Source organism: Monodelphis domestica, chromosome 4 (assembly GCF_027887165.1).
Source record: "Monodelphis domestica isolate mMonDom1 chromosome 4, mMonDom1.pri, whole genome shotgun sequence".
In the NCBI taxonomy this organism is placed as follows: domain Eukaryota; kingdom Metazoa; phylum Chordata; class Mammalia; order Didelphimorphia; family Didelphidae; genus Monodelphis; species Monodelphis domestica.
Window position 1 is genome coordinate 379,217,797 of NC_077230.1, and position 20,416 is coordinate 379,238,212.

At 46.6% G+C, this 20,416-nt stretch overlaps 1 protein-coding gene across 1 annotated transcript; it reads right to left on the reverse strand.

Moving 5' to 3' along the window:
- Positions 1–404: 404 nt before the first annotated feature.
- Positions 405–15,116, reverse strand: NUDC (nuclear distribution C, dynein complex regulator). The gene is made up of 9 exons (XM_056795466.1): positions 14,736–15,116; positions 13,235–13,312; positions 2,753–2,956; positions 2,583–2,663; positions 1,753–1,872; positions 1,476–1,670; positions 1,227–1,310; positions 1,002–1,120; positions 405–710 (listed from the first exon to the last, which is right to left on the reverse strand). The coding sequence occupies exons 1-9, from the start codon at positions 14,814–14,816 to the stop codon at positions 659–661; spliced, it is 1,014 nt and encodes a 337-aa protein (XP_056651444.1). The 5' UTR covers positions 14,817–15,116; the 3' UTR covers positions 405–658.
- Positions 15,117–20,416: the final 5,300 nt, after the last annotated feature.

Genomic DNA, 20,416 nt, shown 5'->3' on the forward strand with positions numbered 1-20,416 from the left:
CCACCAGCCAAGTAAGGGGGGCCCCTGAGACCTCTGCAAGTGTAGAATGAAGGCTGGGCTAAATGAAAGTGAAGGTCCCTACAGAGAGAGGCTCTTCTAGGCCAGCTCCCACTTCCCCTGGGTGGGTTCCAGCTGGGAGTCCCATAGCCCAGGAATGCTCCTGACCACCAATCTGCAGGCAGGCAGCTGGGGCCTCCCCCTCTGGCTGCCAGGGCATTGGCCTCACATCCCTTGGGCCCAGCCAAAGACCTTGGCTCCCTGTCGGGAAAACAAACAAGAGGCCTCAGAGCTGGACTTTACTCGGGGACTAACAGTGACCAGAGGAGCCCAGGCCAAGGCCTTTCAGCACCTCGGGTCAGCTGGCACCCTGGAAGGACTTCAAGGGAAGAGACAAGTCAAGAGGCAAGGGTACAACATTCCTTTACTTCTGTAACAGGCAGAGTGGGGATTACAAGATTTCTTCCTCCTCCCACCTCGGAGGCTCCAAGAACAGTCCTGGGACTTGCCTTTGGGGCTGAAGGCCCACCCTGGGGCCAGGGTCCCATACCTGTCCCTGCATACAATCCTTTTTCCAGGGAAGAAGGTGTCCAAAGAGGTCAGGCAAGGGGGAGGAAGTGCATAAGACCCCAAGGGAATAAAGATTGGGGGTGCCAGGATGCTAGTTAAATTTGGCTTTGGAAAAGTCCATTTCTGGATGCTGCTCCATAAACCTAGGAAGAGAGCGCAAGTAAGAGCCAGGAGATGAGGGTGAAACACTGGGCCTCCCTCCCTGATGCCCTGGAAACAGCCTCAAGAGGTTGGAAACCAAGGTGCCAACACCAGCACCCTTTTCTCAAGGGTGGGGCGATGACTGCTAGTTACCCCAGGATTGACCTTGCCCTGCAGATGCCCCCGTGGGTGTGGTGGTGCTATAAAAGCATAAAGATGGCAGCCGTGGCAGCTGCCTTGGACTGGGGCCAGCACGGCCCTCCCCATAGGGGGAGGGCCCTAGCCATACTCACTTTTTCAGAATCTCCTGCTTCTTCTGTTCCTCTGAGGTTGGCAGGCCCATGGATTTCTGCCGCTGATCATACATCATCTTTTCCACCATACTCCGAGTTTCACTGTCAAGGTCAGACAGCTGGCATGGGAAGCAGGCAAGGAGGAGGATAAGTGAGTGCCGCCCTGCTCTGAGCTACCCCCAAGGCCAAAGCCAGCCCCCCCAGGTGCCCGGCTGCCTTGCTCACCTTAGAATTCTCTGGGTTGATCTTCTTGGTGTTAATCTCGGGGTCGCTGGACACCAAGCGACTCCACCACTCCATCTTGTTTATCTGAGGGAGGGGTTGTACACAGGAAGCAAGTCTTAGGCCTAGCTCTGAAGGATGGGTGAGATTCTGCTCCAATCCTTATCCTCCTCATCCTTTGGACCTCCCCAGCACCCCTCCTCAGTCTCTCTAACCACCCCACCCAGGGTGACATAGCCACTGGACTCCCACCTTTTCCAGGTGCACTGTCACCACTCTGCCATCTTCGATGAGCCAGGAGCTCTCTTCCACCTTGATCTCATTGTAGAGGTCCCCAGCAATGAGTGGGGGCTGCCCTTTCAGGCCCACCTGCAGATGCCGCCGCTGAATGTCCACAACCACATCCTTGCCCTTCAGCCGGAAGTTCACGGAGAAGGGCACTGCCAGCTGGGGAGGGGATGTGAGAGATGGTGAGAGGCCTTTGCTGCAAGGGGCCTTCCTCCTCATACCCTTCTCCCCAACCACTCACATCCAATTCAGAAAGAGTCTGGGTCCACCGGTAGTGAGGGAGGTCAGCTCCATTGCCTGCGTTAGGTTTCAGTTTTCCTTTGTCCTTTTCATCTTCCTCCTCCTCCTCTTCATCAGCCTCCTGCTCAGAACCAGAGGTCAGGCTTCCAGCTCCCCTGTCTGCCTCCCCTTTATACCCCCCCCCCAATCCCCTGGGGAATCACAAGGTTTCCTGGAGGCAGTAGAGCTCAAAGATGGCTCCCCTGACTGCATCCAGCACACGGAGGTGATGAGGGTCTGAGAAGGGCCCCAGCCAACTCAACATGATACGGAGGCTTATTTCCTGGAGGGCAGCCCACCTTCATCCAGGGAAGGCCTACTGTGATACAATAACCTTCTGTTGGTTCACTGATAGAGAAAGTTCTGGGGAAGGACACTTTCTCTACCAATGCCAGTCAACTTGCCTAGAACACTGAGGTGCACCTGGGACCATGCCCAGCAGGGGTCAGAGGTGGGACTTGGAACCTAGCTGTGATGCCAGCTGCCTCCCACGTGGTACTTTTTAGTTTTAAATGTTCCCTTATATATCCTATATTCATGTTTCTGACAGACCTGGGAAACAGTAGGAATTACCTCCATTTTTACAGATAAGAAAAGTAATGCCTTAAGACAGAGGAAGTGACTTGCCTACTTTGCTGCTGGCAGGGTAGAACTAGAAATGGATCTCCTAGAACAGCCATGGTCTGGCTGTTTCCATTCTCAGGAGAGGCCATGGAGCCAGGGGGAACCATGAGAGAACTGTGAGAATTTGGGGGTGAAGACAAATGCCCCACCCTGACTCTGACTCTTCACCTGTTTCACAGATGAGTTAGAGGTGTTGTTCAAAGACTTGGTTGGTCCATCCTTCTTCTGGTTGTTTTCCTCATCCTTCCTCTATGGAAAAAAAAACAAGCACAATATGCCCAGGTGCCCTGGCTTGACTGGCCACACTAAGTCAGAAGGCCCCTGGACTCCAGCCTCACCTGATCAATCTCCAGCTGGAGCCTCTCAGCCTCTTCATCGGTCAGCTCCTTGATCTGAGGCCCAGAGGCTTCCTTCTGGGTCTCTCTGGCCAGTCGAGCAGTACGCTCAGCTTTCTCTCGACGCTCAGCTTCCTGTCTTGCTTGCTTCTCTCGCCGTCCCTTCTGAGCCAACTGGTTGTGGTGTCGAAATGTCTCGTTGATTAGCTAAAAGAGAAAGGACAGAGGTGATGCCTGAAAACAGTCGTGAGTCGAGCTTTCCCACCTCCTCTGCTGGATCTTGCATCCTTGCCCTGGTACTTAGGGAAGAGTGCATCCAGTCTACCTTTGGAGGCTTACCCCAAATCCCAGCCCCAGCCACTTCATACTGGAGTCTAACATACAATGCACCCCTCAGAACTTTAGAACAGAGTGCCATTGCTGGCAAGGGCCTTAAAATGGAGAATGTCAGAACCTGGTGGGCCCATAAACACAGAATGTCAGAGCTTAGGAGATCCTGGGAACACAATGTCAGTACTCAATTATTGTTTTACAAATGAAGTGATTTGTCCCAGAATTAATGGTAAAGTTGGGGTCCAAAGAGTGTCTTCCCACCACCTTTTTTTCTTCCTTTCCCTTTTAATGTAGGAAAAGTTTCAACAACCCTATTATTCCACAGAAGAAACCTTGGCTTGCTATCTAATAACTTGACAAAGGCACCGTTCTCTTCCACAGGAACAATGAGAAAAAATTTTAAGGAACAGGCTGTCCCCAATCAGATTGAATATCAGGAGCTCCTGGTCCCCAGGCTCTTAGACCCGAATCCCATGACACACTTCCCCTGTGGGGCTTGAGAATTGCCATCCAATTCTAATGGTTTCTGAAGATGGATAATCTCATACCTTATGGGGAAGCTGTTGAGAAGGGTTCTTGTGTAGGAAACAAAGTGACCCTAGGTGACCCCTAAGGGTGAGGATCAACCTCCTACAGTCCAAGTCTAGGGCACTGCCAGATCATAACCTCAATACCAGCAAACCACATGGGTTTTCTTTCAACCTTCCCTGAGACAGTTAGGTGGTGTGATCTGTGATCAATAGGACACTGGACTTGGAATCAGGATGATTCATCTTCAGGAGTTCAAATCCAGCCTCATACACTTAACTGGTTATGTGACCCAGGGCAAGTCACTTACCCCTGTTTGGCTCAGTTAAAATAATAAAGAAAATGAAACACACACAGACACACACACACCCTAGTTGTGTGACCTTGGACAAGTCACTTAGTTCTCATTACCTAGCCCCCTTGTTGCCTTGGAACCATTATTTAAAATAATTTTAAAAAAAAACACCCTTCCTTCTCTGGCTAAAAAAAGAGTGCAAGGACAATTCCTCCTCTACTTCTAAGATTCCTGGTTGAGATCCATTCCAGATAGTAAAGGGGACTGCCCGTTCTTTCACCATACTAGAAATGGTGAGACTAAAAGGCTCATCCTTCCTCCAATCACTACTTGATGTGATGAGATGGGGAAGAGGAGCAAGAATGATAAACATAAAAATGATCACAGATGAGAAGTGAGGGGGCTCAATCCCAGGCCTTGGCCTCCAACTCTTTCCCCTATACTGAGGGGCCTGAGTTCTAATTAAGTTCCCTTCCAGCCTGTCATTCTGTGCATCTAGAGCTGGGGCCCAAGTGGGGATGGTCACATCCTCTCTGCCATTTGTCAGGGCTGATCTCAGAGGGTCCCACTCAGACTTCAGCTCCTTGCCTGCGCAGCTCTCCTGGGCTTTCTCTAGGGAACAAAGTTCACCTACTAGGAGTCTGGGGTTTCCAGGTTTGATGGCAGGGGATGACAGTAACCTCCCAAGGAACAGTCCAGTGTATGAATCCTCAGCTACAAGAGCAAGCTAGGGGAGGGAGAAAGGGAGAGAGCCCGTGTGCCTGAAAGAGGACATTCAATCAGAGGTTACTGCTGCTAGGGGCCACTTTTCCCCAGTCATCTGGCCCCAGAAGTCCCTTCCACAGATCTCCCACCCCAGAGTAGAGAACTTCTATCCTTAACCGAGGCCAACAAATGATGCGATGACGATGATAGTGTTTACATAGCGCCCCCATGTTCTTGACATTGTGCTGAGCATTTTATAATACTCATACCATTAAACGGGGGTCCCCAAACCCCTGAGGCCATGTATCCAGCCCCCATCGCTCTTCCAGCAGGGGCACCTCTTTCACTGGTGGTCAGTGAGAGGAGCACTGTATGTGGTGGTGCCTCAAAGCACAGCATCTCTCACGTACAGTACTACTTCCAGTGACATAATCCTTTGTGTGGTGCCTTAGAACAAGGTGTCAAGCAAAGAATTATGTAGCTGCACAATGGAAGATGTCAGCCTGGTGAGTGGCGATCTGGGGGAGGGAATTCCACACTGTGTATACTGCTGCCCAGTTAGGGTTAGGTTTTTATAGTCTGGCTCTCCAACGGTCTGAGGGACAGTGAACTGGCCCCCTGTGTAAAAAGTTTGGGGACCTCTGCCATTAAATCTTCATGACTCCAGGAGGTAGGAGCTTTTATTAGCCCAATTCTACAAGTGAGAAAACTGCTATTCAGCTAGCAAATGTGGCCTAATCCTCCAGGCCCAGCTTCCACTCCATGACCATCACTGAGATCAAGGGCTCAGTGTGGGAGAGGCCAGGAGCTAAGCTACGAGTTCAAGGTCTCCGAGTTCTTTGCCAAGAATTCTGTGCTCAGGCCAATCAAATCCCCCTTCTGCAATCTCATATACCCCTTCTACCATCTGATGCTATAGCCTCACCCCCCGAATGGGACAAAGGGCACCAGCGTAACAGAAGAGGATGAAACTGGGCAGAGTAGTAGGGGGAGGAGGGGAAAGGGCAGGCACTACCACCCCTGTAAACCCAGGGAGGAAAAGGAACCAAAAGAAAAACATCACTGCATATTGGGTCAGCAGGGAGAGATTGCTCCATGGGAACCTTGGTCCTAAGGCATAAATTACCAAGACCTTGACCGCAAGCCATTGGCCAATACCAATGACCAGAATGAAGCAGGGATCACCACAGCCACTCTTTACCCGGCTCCAGATTGTCCTAGAGAGTCATGTCCCTTCCCTAAGGGCCCCAGGGTTTAGTAAAGGGTCAGGGTGAAAGACCTGGGAAGGAACAGGACACAGGGACAATGCCTTACCCTCTTGACCTCCCCAGCAGTTGGACCAACAGGAACATCTGCAAACAGCCATTAGGCATTACCTGGATGGCCCTCTCCAGCCAAGCCTGGAGCTCCCTGATTCAGGCTCATACCAGAGACCTGATGGTGGCAGGGCAGACAGATGGAACAGAGCCAAGTTTCCTTTTTGCTGACAAGTTTGAAATCTGGCCCCCAGATGAGGAAAAGGGATGTCAAGAGGGCTCTTATTCTCTGACACCCACACAGCAGCCTGGGAAATATGGGTGGTGGGAGGTGTGGCTCCTAGGTTTGGCTTTGGGCTCTGCCTGGAACAACTTAGCCCCAGGGCTGCAGTGAAAGTAAGGAATACTTCCAAGCATCCTTGTGGCTCTTATCTGCTCTAGTCCTGAGGCACTCCCAGGGAGGGCAGCAACTCAGGAGGCATCCAGTGGCCTACAATGGAGAAGAGGGCCTAGGACAAAGCTGGACTGAGAAACCTGATGTCTGAGAAGAGGAATGGAGATGGGCAGGGAAGGGGGAACCTTGAGGAAAAAACAACAACAAAGGAAATTAATTAGGAAAAAAGCTCCATGGCATCCAACTACTCCAGAAAAGGGCAATTCGCACCATTATCACAGGTTCTTGATAAAGGACCTAAAAACCATCCCATCCTGGAGCAAGGCTCTCCTCTAACACACTCAAGCAGTGACCATCCACCCTTTCCTGAGGGCCTCCTATAGAAAAAAGGGATCACTTCCAAACCCCAAATAGACAAGTCTCTTCTGATCATGTCTCTGTAGTTTTTCTTCCATTCAGACACCTAAGGCTCCCTCTTCTGGCCTGCCTCTCTCACACTCCAAGATGTATTTTCTGGGCTGATCATCCCTAGTTCCCTCCCCTGATCTAGCTTATCAGGGAGGACCTGAAGATGTGGTTTGATCAGGGTAGAAATCAGTGCTCTCACCTCCCTGGGCCTAGCTTCTAGATGCTTCTAATGTGACCTTTTCTGACTGCCTTCTACTATTAACAACTCACACTAAACTAGCAGGCTATTAAAGCCTTCCAGATCTTTCTTCGGATGGATTGATGTCTAGTCATGCCTCCCCTGGGCTTAAGAAGTTAATTTTCTGCACTAGTCTAAGACTTGACATTCATTCCAATTATATTTGATCTCATCTGATTTGAACTGCTAGAGGGGAGAATGTTTGGGCTTTGACTTGTCCCCCAGCTAGAGGTGTGCCAGCCCTCCCACCCCAACCTGGATTTGGGTCATTTGTTAATGTGTTAAATACCCCTCTAGACCTCTATTCAACTAGTGAACAGAACTGTTCCAAGCTGCACAGTGCCAAATGCAGGGATGGGAGGACTCCTAGTAGGGAACTCCCTCCAAACTGACATCACAATACTCCTTAATGCTTACTCTTGGAAGCAGATGTTTTCAGCCTTCCTGTAGAGGCCAGGCCAGTCCAAGAGATGTTCTGTGAACATTTGGGTCAGAGCTGAAGCATCCCCCAATTTGTCAGAAACAGGAAGAAGGAGGAAATCCATCTTCTATGGCCAAGATTTGAAGAAGCTGAATTGCCTCTTTCTCTTTATAGTGTCCTCCCAACACATACCTCCCATCCACATACCTCTTCAGGAACATGCTCTATAACAGTAATGGCAAACCTTTTAGAGAGAGAGAGTGCTGGGCCCCACCTGAACCCCATCCCTGAACTGAGTGCCAGACACCCCTGGCTCCACCCGAACCCCACACAAGGTAGGAAAGCAGCACTCCCCCTGGGCAGCTGCTGGGCAGAGGGGTGGGGGAATGTGAAAAAAGGTCATCAGGCATAGTGGAGAGGGGAGAGGGGAGCAATCCCCCTGACTTTCAAGTTATGAATTTTGGAGGGGAGGGCACAGCCAAATGCCCAGAGAGGTCTCTGTGTGCCATCTTTGGCACCCATGCCATAAGTTCACCATCACAGCTCTAGAATTTTGCCAGCAGTCAGTCAATCCCACTGGCCAAACGATACTCTATTCCCTTTCATTTTCAAAATCAGAACCCATTCCCATCTCTTGTCCAGGGCCCATCTCTATTATGATGGCCAACAGCAAAACATGTTGAAAGCTCCAAACTTACTTCTGCCCTATCTACAATACTCTGGCCTGGCTATTTATTGTTTCTCCAGTATTTTGGCCACAAATCAGGATGAACTAACCCCCGTTATTCATCAGATAAATGAAGAAAGTGGAAGAAACTTAAGCAGCCAGGTCCATAACCTGGCCAAAATGCAAAGTGGCAAAGCCAGGCATGAAAGCCAGACTTTTGTGGGTCAAATCTATCTCCTCTAATACCGGTGGCCTCCACATATAATGGTGTAGACCCATGATGGCGAACCTATGTATGACACGTATAGCCATTTTCAATGACACGCAGCGAGGAAGTATGGAGCCACATAGCGAGAACTACGTTTTTTTTCTCGAAGTGACACACCACCCAAGTTATGCTCGGTTTTTTGGCAAATTTTGACACAGCAAGATCAAAAGGTTGCCCATCACTAGTAGACTAAGAGGCCATCTACTCTGCCAAAACCTCCCCTTGAAAGCCCTACTTCTGGTGGACACAACTCTGGCTCAGCATCCAGGCTCCAGTCATTGACTTTCCAGAGAACTCTGGGCTGTGGAGTGGCAGTGGCAACTTAGAACAAGGACCCTAGGAAAGGCCCACCTCAGGACATAACTTTTTAACAAGGAGGGCCATGGTTCCCTTTACCTCATCAGCTTAACCTGTCCAACATCACTGGTGAAGAACAGGGCTATTTCTCAGTCTTACAAGGTGAGCAGGGGGCAAGACCCAACCAAAAAATTAAAAACAAAAACAAAACAGTGCCATGATGAAATGGCCAGTGACCCCAGCCACCTGTTGATTAGAACTCCAAAGACTCAAAATGGCAATGCTCAATGTCTATCTGCTATTTTTCCTCTATTATCTTATCTCACATTTGAACTTTACAACCCCAGGAGATGGACACGACTACTATCATCCCCATCTTAGAGAGGAGGAAATGGGGGCTCAGGCTTGGGATGTGGCCAACACTCCACTCTGAGAGGGCAGCAAATTCATTGCTCAAAATCACACTAAAGGTGAGGACAAAATAAAAATACACAAATGTTCCAACCTGACGAAATGCTTCCAACAAAGTTGAAATCCACAAGTTTTTGATGTGGCTTGAAAGAAGCAGATAGAAATGTAGCCAGGCTCACTGGAGGCATGTTCGCAAGCCACATTTCAGATAGTCATCAATTAGAGCACTGGAAGCAATGATGAACACAAGAAATCTGAAGAAATTCTGAAGGGAAGATCTGTATGACTTGATGCACACTGAAGTTAGCAGAAACCACAAGAAGAGACACAAAGTGGCGTAACCCAAGAGGGTGGGATGGAGAACTGCAAAGAGTCCATCACAGATGGACAGGCTGCCAAGGCCAAGATAAATAAGGAAATTCTGTCAAGGAAACCAATGGAATAGAACCTAAGGACCTGGAAGCAAACTGAGACTCTTCTAGACTGTTTTTAGGAACAAGTACCCCAAAGCTTTTGTGTCTAAGCTACAACTGAACCCAGGGAGAACAGACTATATTCATGATGCCAGAGCTAAAGGTGTCAAACCAAGCCCACCCAGGAAGGGCTTTAGAGTTACTCAAGTCCAGCCCCCTCATCTCACAAAGAAGCCCAGAAGAAAGGTGATTTGTCCAAGGTCACCCAGCTAAGAGGCAAAACTGGAAAGAACCTCAGGTCCTTCCCAGGAAAACCCATGGCCCACTAGCCTGGACACAGTGAAGTGAGCTATGCGATCTTAGCTATTGCTGTAGGAGGCTAGAAGTGATGTGGATGCAGAGAATCCAACATGGGAAAGGCAAGAATTTCTAATGCTGCTCAGAATGTTCAACAGAAGGGCTGAGAGAGTCAGGCCAAGTGTCTTTCTTCTCTTGAACCAATTCCATCCTCTCCTTGGGGGGGTCCTGTCACTAGTGGCTCAGTTATCACAGCATCTGCCATGTGACCTGGCCCAGTATTTCAGTACACAGGCTGAACCCTTACTCCAGAGCCACTCCTCAGACCCTGAGATGCTTTTGGCACATTTCAGACAGGATCCCAGGACCCCAGAAATCATGCTGGAAGAGAATTTAGAGGTCATCAGCTCCAACCCTTGTATTTCGCAGATTTTTGAGGAAATTCAGGCTCAGGGAGAAGAGGCTTGTCTGATTCTAAAGCCAAGACTCTTCTGGCCAGGTAAGAAAAAACTGGCCTCTGATGGAGAGAAGGAGTGTCAAGAATTAAGATCAAGGGACCAGAGATTAGGCAGAATCAGCAACGCAAGCTTTAAATAATTGTAGAAATGAAGTAGTTAGGAAAAGTAATTCTTTACCTTATGGCTGTTTTGGAGCCAAGTACTAATAAGCATTATCTTCCTATAATATAATGGAAAAATTGAGGCTATTTGCTGAGAACTCCCTTTTATCCCTTACTCCTCTCACATCAGTCACCCACCTTTTGCACACTATCTTCCTTCACCAAGGCAAAGCCCCCTCTGTATACAAGTGATCCCATTCATTCCTGCCTTCTCCAACAGACTTCCTTCTGCCATCATGCCCACTCTCCACTAATCTCTGATCTCTTTCCATATTACCAGCTGCTTCTTTCCTGCCTAAAAATACACCCATGTCTTCTCATCCTCAAAAAAGCCTGGTTTCAACCATTCATTCTTGTTGTCATTCCTCCCTTTTGTGGCTAAGCTTGAGATGTCCATTTATAATCTGTGTTCCCCTAGGTCCATTTGTCTCACTCTCTTAAATTCTATGGCCAGGTTCTAATCTCTCCATTCTACCAAAATCACCCACAAGTTTCCAATGATCTCTTACTTGCCAAATCCAAAGGCCTCTCCTCAATCTCCATCCCTCCTGACTTCTCTTCAGTTTCTGAAATTGCTGATCAGCCTCCTCTCCTCAGCAATCTTTCTAGGTTTTGGGGACACTGCTCTTTCCTAGTTCTCCTCCTACCTGTGTACCCCTCCTTAATCTTCTTTGGTGTGTCTTCAACTAGGATAAGCCTATGAACCTCGACAAAAACCCTCAGGGTTTTGCAAGGAGTCTTCTTTGATTCTCCTTCCATACTATATCACTTGGTAATTGCAATCAGATGTCATGCATTTAATTATCATTTCTATGCTAATGATTCTCAAATCTATTTAAGCAGCTTTGACCTTTCTGTTGACCTTGTCTTTCTAATGCTCTCTAGCTGCCCATTGGACATTTCAAATTGGCACTCCCTAGATAGCTTAAATTCAACATATCTAACATTGATTGAACTCATTACTTCTCCAAAGTCTTCTCTTCTAACTTTCCTGTCATGGTGAAGAGTCCCACCACCAATTTATAGCCAAGATCTGTCAATTCAACATTCATAAGATCTCTAAGAGGCATCTACATAACACAGTGAATGAGCACCTGGCCTGGAATCAGGACCTGGGTTCAAATCTAATCTCTTAGCTTAGACACTTCCTAGCTGTGTGAGTGACTGGTCAAGTCACTTAACCCCAATTGCTTAGCCCTTGCCACTCTTCTGTCTTAGAATTGATACTAAGACAGAAGGTAAAGGTTAAAAAAAAAAAAAGATCTCTGAAATACATCCTCTTTCCGAGAGTCATCACCTTGGTGCAGAACTTAATAGTCCACCTATACATGTGGACTATTGCAATAGCCTCTTTCAATGGTTTTCTCCCAATTATCCTCTCTCCCCCAACTCCCCGCTTCAGTCAACTCCAGTGGCTCCCTATTACTTTCAAGATCAAATATAAAACTCTCTGTTGATAATCAAAGCCCTTCCTAACCTGCCCCCTCCCCAACTTTCCAATCTTTTTACAAACATTGCTTCCCCCCACCATCCATAGTCTGGGACCCAGTGACATACACCTCTTTGCTGCTTCTCCTGAGAAGCTCCATCTCCTAACTCCGGGCAATTTCACTGTCTGACCTCTATGTCTGGAATGCTCTCCTTTCTCTTCTGCTTCCTTTTAGTGTAAACTAAAATACCACCTTTTATAAGCACCATGGGTGTACTTTCTGTTGATTATCATCAATTTATCCTGTGCCACAGTTGTTGGCATGCTGCCTCTCTGAGTTCCATAGAAGGCAGGGCCTGGGTTTCACCTTTCTTTGTATCCCCAACTGAGCAGAGTGCCCAGCACACAGTTGGCACTTGACTAATATGAGATGACAATTACTTGAAACCAGATTCTATCCAGGTAAACACCTATCCTATACAAACGGCAGGGCAACAAGAACAAGATGGCTTGAGGAGAAATAGACCTCTTTAGGAAGCATGTATAACCTACTGGTATAGACCTGTTGGAATATCCTTAGACCTGGCCCATATTCTTCCACCTTCACACTTTTGCTTAATGTTTCTCTAACCCTAGAAGATCCAACTAGCATTCTTTCTCATCCCATCTGACACAGCCTTTTGTGGATGAAAATTAATCATACTGGTACTCCAGCCACCCCTCCCTGACCAGGACTATCTCTAGGCAGTATAACACTAGGTTTTATCTAAACAGGCAGGCATCTTTCCAAGAGTCCAGGACAACACAACACAGTGCTCTTTGCTCCCTTGGGTGACTAGACAATTCCTTTTTTCCTCCCCAGGTCTCAGCTTCCTCATCTGTAAAATGAAAAGGCTGGCCTAAATGGTACCTAAGATCCCTTCCTTAGAAATCTTTTCCTTAAGCCTAGTGGAGGGAACCCTGGCTATAGAGCCAGAGAGTTGGGATTGACTACCAGCTCTGTTACTTCCAAGGCAGGATGGTATACACTTCAGCACGTTCAGGCCTTGCACATTGATCCAGAGAAAATACTAGCCCTGCCATATACAACCTCTTTGGGCCTTGGTTTCCTCATTTATAAAATAGGGGAGTTAGAATAGATGATCTCTAAGGGATCTTCCAGGTCTAGTTCTACAATGTTAGGAAAGCTCATTCTAAAATTACAAAAGGCAAAATAAATGAAATGTAAATTATTTGCCACCATTGGTTGTCCTTTGGTCTCTGCAGACCTTGACTGTTACTGCTTTGCATTATGTGGTCCTGGACAAAGTTCCCATTGTATGAGCTGTCAGTCACTTGGGTTCTGGACAGAAACAGAGCTGGCTATGCCTCCCTAAATGTTTCCCTAAACCCTCACAGCAACAGAAAGATTTTTAAAAAGGAAAAACTTCCCAAACAAAAGGAAAGTCAAGGTGGATTATTTCTCTGAGTCCCACAAAAGGAGTCAAAGCCTCAGTGGCATCTCACCTTCTCTGCCATCCCCTCTTCACCACCAATGAAGAAATCTGTTTTGCGCCTCAGGAAGCTGAAGAAGGTGTTGACAAGCTGTAAGACAGAGAGAACCCTAAGGATACAGGCAAAATAGCTAATATTCTTCTCAATTTTCTTTTACTTTTAGTCTGATAATGAACTTGTTCAATTTGCCCTGGGAAGTCAAGAGTCCAGTGACCTATCTTGGACATGATCTTCCTCTTTCTTCCCCTCCTTCAAATCCCTACTCAAGTTGACCTCCCCATGGAAGCCTCTTTCCAGGGCTAAATTCAGCTATAGAAACTCAGGAATTCCACAATCAACCTCCTCCTATATAATAAGCTCTATAGAGGCAGACAGTATGTTTCCAAATGTTGTTTGTATATTCTCTCCAATGGTTATGAAAGCAGGTTCCCCTGATGAGAGGGGACCATACCTTCCCCCACCCCAAAATATGCACAAAAACTGAACTGTTGCCATTGCCTAGTTGTCTAGGAAAGGGTGGGTGTGAAGGATGCAGGAATAACAAGATTTGCTGAATGAAAGCAATTGGAGAACAAAGGGGACTTGACACAGTAGCTGGGATGGGGGGGAGGATTTAGGGGAAGAAAAAGGAAGGGAGAATTAAGGAAAATTTATGGAGGGGAGGAGGCAGGTAGGAATAAGAGACCTGGGGAACAAAGCTTGGAAGAATGAAATAAGGAGGGGCAATGATGGAGAAATGAAGGGACAGGAGGGAAAGAATGGAGGGAAATCCAAAGACAGGATTTCAGGTAGTTGAGTCTCAGCATGGAGGAGAGAACTAGAGCAGTTACATGAGAGATGGAGGAGAGATCTAGAAGGGAGTCAGATTGGTTGGGAAAGACCTAGAGAAGATTAAAATGGGGAGAAGAAGAAATGGGGGGGGGGGGGGAGACGGATTGAGACCTGGAGATCTGAATGAGGGAGGCTGAGACACAGGGTTTAGGGAAGGGGGGAGAGACCTGGAGATCAGAATGGAGAAACCTGGGAAAGATCATGATGGGAAGTGTAGAGAAGTGAAAATGAAGATCAGGATAGTGAAAGGGAGTGGGAATGAAAAGGATGAGGGAAATATTTAGTCCAAGAAAGGGAGAGAAGAAAAGAGATCTGGAAATCAGGATATGGGGAATTAGGAAGATCTGGAGACCAGGATAGAAGGTAGAAGATCTGGATACCAGGATATAAGGCGAGATCTAGAGATCTGTAGATCGGGTGGAGAGGAGAGAGAATATGAAAACCAGGATGAGGAGAATGGGTTGGAGGGAGACCTAAAGACCAGAATGTAGGGAGGAGACAGATCTGGAGACCAGGATGAATCGAGGGAGGGACCGGGATGGATAGATTGGGCCTAGTGGGGCGGAGCAAGAACGGGGAGGAAGATCGGAGGCGGGTCACAGCTAGAGGCGCTGACCGCCTCGAGCAGTTCTGGCACGTGGGGGGAGGCCGGTCCCACTCTCTCCCGCCGCGGCCCCGTTACCTCCTGCACGCCGCCCTCGTGCTGCTGGGCCATGGCCAGCAACATGCCGTCAAAACGCTCCTCGTCCTGCTCCCCACCCATCTCGCCGGCCCCAAGGCTCAGCCACTCGTACTAATACTGATCCCGGTCCCGGTCCCACTCCCACTGCCGGACCGCTCCAACGGTTCCTGCGACCACCTCCTCCTCTGCCTTCCTTCCTCAGTCGAACCGGAAACGCGCTGCTCACCGCGCAGCCTCAGATTTTCTGAGCTGGTGTTTCCCCAACCCGCCTCGTTGCCCTTAACCAATGCCTGCGCGAGAGACTCGCTGCTGCGCCCGAGGATTGGCTGTACGCGGGACCAATCGACGAGAACATCCGGGGGCGGGGGGAGGAGCTGAAATAGACCGGTTGTTTGGCGTGTGTTGCTACGGTTACCAGGCGCCCTCGAGCTTTCCAGAAAACTCTAGGCCTAATTCGAGGCATGGGCGGGGGAAAGTGGGAGTGACGTCACTGGTTAGAAAATAAAAGGGTTGTACTTTCCTTCTACTCTGCCAGCAGCCCCAGCCTGTGTGTGAGGTCTCAAGCTCCTAAAATTAAGGACTCTGTGGTTAGAGAAATTCAGATCTGGTTTCTGTGTTATTTTGTCACTATCCCCCAACAGTAAGCCTTTCATAATTCAGGCAGTCAATCATTCATTCATTCATTCATAAGCAGTATGAAGCAGCAGACAGAACATGGGCCTGCAGTCATGAGAAATCTAGGTTTGAATCCTGCCTTAGACACTTTTAAAAAATGTTCACTAGCATTTTATTGTTTTTTTAACCCTTCTCTTACATCTTAGAATCAATACTAAGTATTGGTGCCAACGCATAAGCACAGTAAGAGCTAGGCAATTAGGTGTAGTGACTTTCCCAGAGTCACACAGCTAGGAAGTATCAGAGGCCAAATTTGAACCCAGGATCCTCCTGTCAGTAGACCTGACTCTCAATCCACTGAACCACCTGCCTGCCCCCTCATCATTTATTAAAGGCTATCTTTCAGAAGCCATTTGCAACCACTGGACCTGATTGCAATGGAAATGACTATGGAAGTGCAAACCACTAAAAAGGAAATAGTCCCTGCCCTCCAGAAATTTACAATCCCCAAGGGGGAAAACAGTACAGATAAGAAAATAAAAATGTATACAGAAATCATAAAGTAAAACTGTACCCAAAAAAAAGACAAGCAAAGTACTAACAAATGCTTTAAATATTCCTACATTCTGTTGTCAACAAAGACCCACATAGAATGACTCTGGGAAGGAGAGAGGAAGTGCAGCTAAAATCAAGATTCTATTCTGACACCAAATGCCCTTTGTGGATATCTCACTTATTTTGTCCCCCATTACCAAGGGCTCCTCACAATATTATCAATAGAGGACCTTGCCTCCTACTTTTCTGAGAAAACAAAGGCATCTGTCATTAGTTCCCCTTTATCTCAAAAATCTTTTACATCACCTCATTCCCTATTCCTTTGTTCCATGATGAAATGGCCTATTTTTCTTCAACTTGTCCTCTTATTCCATTTCCTCAGGGATCTTGCCCCTTAAAATCATACTCTCCCCATCTTTAATCTCTAATCTCTATGTATCTATAGGCTTCTTTTCTGATACCTATAAACATACTTTAAGGAGAGTCCCTTGAAGGGCAGATAAGTAGCACAGTGGCTACAGAGTGCCAGACCTGGAGTCAGGAGGACCTGAGTCCCAATTTGGCCTCAAAAACTTCCTAGCTATTTGACCTTGGGCAAGGCACTTAACCCTAAAAATGGGAAGGATGAGGACCTAGTAGTACGAGATCTTAAACTGTACTACAAAGCAGTCATCATCAAAACAATATTGTACTGGGGGACAACTGGGTGGCTCAGTGGATTGAGAGTCAGGCCAAGAGATGGAAGGTCCTGGGTTCAAATTTAGCCCCAGACACTTCCCAGCTGTGTGACCCTTGGCAAGTCATTTAACCCCCATTGCCTAGCCCTTACTGCTCTTCTGCCTTGGAGCTAATACACAGTATTGACTCCAAGACAGAAGGTAAGGGTTTAAAAATAAACAAATAAATAAATAAAATTTTAAAATAAAAAAAACAATATGGTACTGGCTAAGAGATAGAATGATGGATCAATGGAATAAACTTGGGGCAAATGACCTCAGGAAGCTAGTGTTTGATAAACCCAAAGATTCCAACTTTGGGGACAAGAACTCACTATTTGACAAAAACTGCTGGGAAAATTGGAAAACATTATGGGAAAAATTAGGTTTACATCAACATGTTACACCATATACCAAGATAAAAGTCACTTAACCCTGATGGCCTAGCTGAAGCAGAAGTATATTATCAAGAGTTCCTGCTAAAGGGGGAGCTAGGTGACTCTCTGAATAGAGAACCAGGCCTGAGATGGGAGATCCTGTGTTCAAATCTAGCCTCAGATTCTTCCTAGCTGTGTGACCCTAGGCAAGTCACTTAACTCCAAGTGTTTTGCCCTTACTGTCCTTATGTTTTAGAATCAATGCTTAGTATCCATTCTAAGACAGAAGATAAGGGGAAAAGGAAGAGAATGGGAAAGAGAGAGAGAGAGAGAGAGAGAGAGAGAGAGAGAGAGAGAGAGAGAGAGAGAAAATGAGAGAGAGAAAGAGAGAGAGAGAAAGAGAGAGGAGGGGAGGGAGAGAGGGAGAGAGGGAGAGAGGGAGAGAGGGAGAGAGGGAAGGACGGAAGGAGAGGAGGAAAGAGGGAAGGAAGAAAGGAGGGAAAGAAAGTAAGAAGGTATAAAATGCTTATAAAAGTAGGGGGCGGCTGGGTAGCTCAGTGAATTGAGAGCTAGCCCTAGAGATGGGAGGTCCTAGGTTCAAATCTGGCCTCAGACACTTCCCAGCTGTGTGACCCTGGGCAAGTCACTTGACCCCCATTGCCTACCCTTACCACTCTTCTGCCTTGGAGCCAATACACAGTATTGACTCCAAGACGGAAGGTAAGGGTTTAAAAAAAATAAATAAATAAATAAAAGTAGAGAGCAGGGGGCAGCTGGGTGGCTCAGTGAATTGAGAGCCAGGCCTAGCTGTGTGACCCTAGGCAAGTCACCTGACCCCCATTGCCCCCTCAAAAAAGCGGAGAGCAACCAGGCTTCTGAGCAGTACAGCACAAGCTGGGACATCTGCTTAATATGGTGGTTTTTCCTGGGTATCTACATTTGAATCTTCTCCTCTGGGGTTCCCTATCATTCTTTGCTTCCAAAATTCTCTATTCCAGGGTGGCAGTTAGGTAGTACAAAAGACAGAGCACCAAGTCTGGAGTTGGGAGGACCTGGATTCAAATCTGAACTCAGTCACTTTCTAACTGTGTGACCCTGGGCAAGTCACTTAACCCCAACTGCCAAACCTTTACTCTTCCTCTGCCTTGGAACCCATATTTACATGGATTCTGAAAAAGAAGGTTAAGGTTTAAAAAAAAATTCTCATTTCCACAATCACTAAAGAGAGTCAAATCTAACATCAGTCCCAAAGCCTGGGCTAGCCTGTGTCTGCTTTTATAAACCTGCAGGCAACTTCACGGGGGGAAAGAGATGGGATTCCTTCTTTAGAGCTAAGCACAAACATGACTGACTTTCTGGGGGTCCAGTTTGAATGCCCTACCTTGCTGATTGTGGTAACAGACTGACAGAGATGAAAGACTCCTAGAGGCCATCTCATTGAAAGTGTTCATTCATTCAACATATGCTTTATTAAACACCTGTTATGTTTTAAGCACTGGAGCTGAGGGGAAGGGACCAAGATAGGCTTCTGCCCTCAAGGAAATCAAAACCTAGGAGGGAAGATTAGAAAGGTACACAAATATAATAAAAATTAAAATTTGATAAGTACATAGCAGGAGTACAAAGTGCCAAGAGATTAGATGAAGGCTCAGATGGGGACTCTTTTGATATAAAATCAGGGACCTTTTGATGTAAATGTTGCCACACAAGCCTTTGAAAGAGCATTTGGACCAATAGAAAAAAACAAAACAAAACAGGAGAAAACAGGAAAGGAAATGTCCAATATGGAGGAGAGAATGAGTCCCAGCCAGCCAACAGGAGAACCATGATATTCCCAAATACTCTGTAGATAACCTCCTAATCTTTTGTGTGGTTTCACAAATTGACTTCCCTACTAGGAAAGGATATTTCCTCACTATAAATGATTAAACAGCCTTTCTGATTCCCTGTGTGGGAGCTGGGGCAGCATAAGCCAAAGCCTGATGATCTCTCTCCCATTTCAGCAGCTAAGATGATTGAAGACAATCCTGATCTTCCATGTTGGGGGATGAAGGCCTGGAGTAATTACAGTAACCATGCAGTTACCTAAAAGCCATTTGTGCTTCAACCTACTCTCCCCACAATTATATGCCATGGAATCAAAAAATCATATCATTTCAGTGTTCACTTAATACATTTTTATTTCTTTGGTTATTAAGTATTCATTAATATGAGACATTGTTATTTCATAATTAATCATTAATTTCTATGGGTCAAATACTGGGCTAGTTGCTGGGAATAAAAGAACAAAAAAATGGAAACATCTCTTGCCCTCAGGGAGGTTACATTCTCTTGAGAAAAGGCAATATGAAAGCAGATAAATACCAAATATATACAAAGAGAGGCCAGTCAGGTTGCATGGTGGTGGAACTCTAGGAAAGAGTTCCTGGGCAAGTCACATACCCTGTTTACCTCAGTTTTCTTATCTGTCAAATGAACTGGGGAAAGAAATGGCAAACCACTCTAGTTTCTCTGCCAGGAAAACCCCAAATAGGGTCACCATGAATTGGATGTGACTGAAATGACAAAATATACAAAGGAAATACTAAGAAAGGGAACATATTTCAAGCATGGAAGAAACTGGAGATGGAAAGTAGTATCCAGGGAATAACAAGAAGGCCCATTTGACTGAACTGTGGAGTTCATTCATATGAATGACTCACTACAAGAAGGTAACATTCTTGATAATAATGATTAACATTTATCTAGAACTATGTGCTTAGTGCTCTGCACTTATTATCTTATTGGTACTGTTATTATCCCCATTTTACAGATGATAAAACTAAGGCAAACAGAGGTTAAGTGGCTTGCCCAGGGTCACACAACTAGTCAGCATCTAAGGCTAGATTTCAACTTAGTTCTTTCAGATTCCAGGACCAGCACGCTATTCACAGAGCCACTAGCTATTGATTCTATCCTGGATAAATAAATGGAAATGGAAAACAGAAATGTAAATGTTCAATGAGTCAAATTAGTGAGATCAGAGACTCCATGCTCCAGATTTTAGATTAAAAGGAGGTTGTCCTGAATTCATATCTGACCTCAGACACTCACTAGGCTCTGTGACCCTGAGCAAGTCACTTCTGAACAAGAATGGCCAAGAGAGTATCAAGATTAAAGAGGAAGGAAAAGTCTAGACTAAGGGGCAGAAGGACTTTGTGGGGAATAGTGTTGAGGAGTTTTCATCTTATGGGGTTTTTTGTATTTGTTTTTTTTAAACCCTCACCTTCCATCTTGAAATCAATACTAGGTATTGATTCCAAGGCAGAAGAATGGTAAGGGCTAGGCAATGGGGGTGAAGTGACTTGCCCAGGGTCACACCGATGGGAAATGTCTGAGGTCAGATTTGAACCTAGGACCTCCCCTCTCTAGGCCTGAC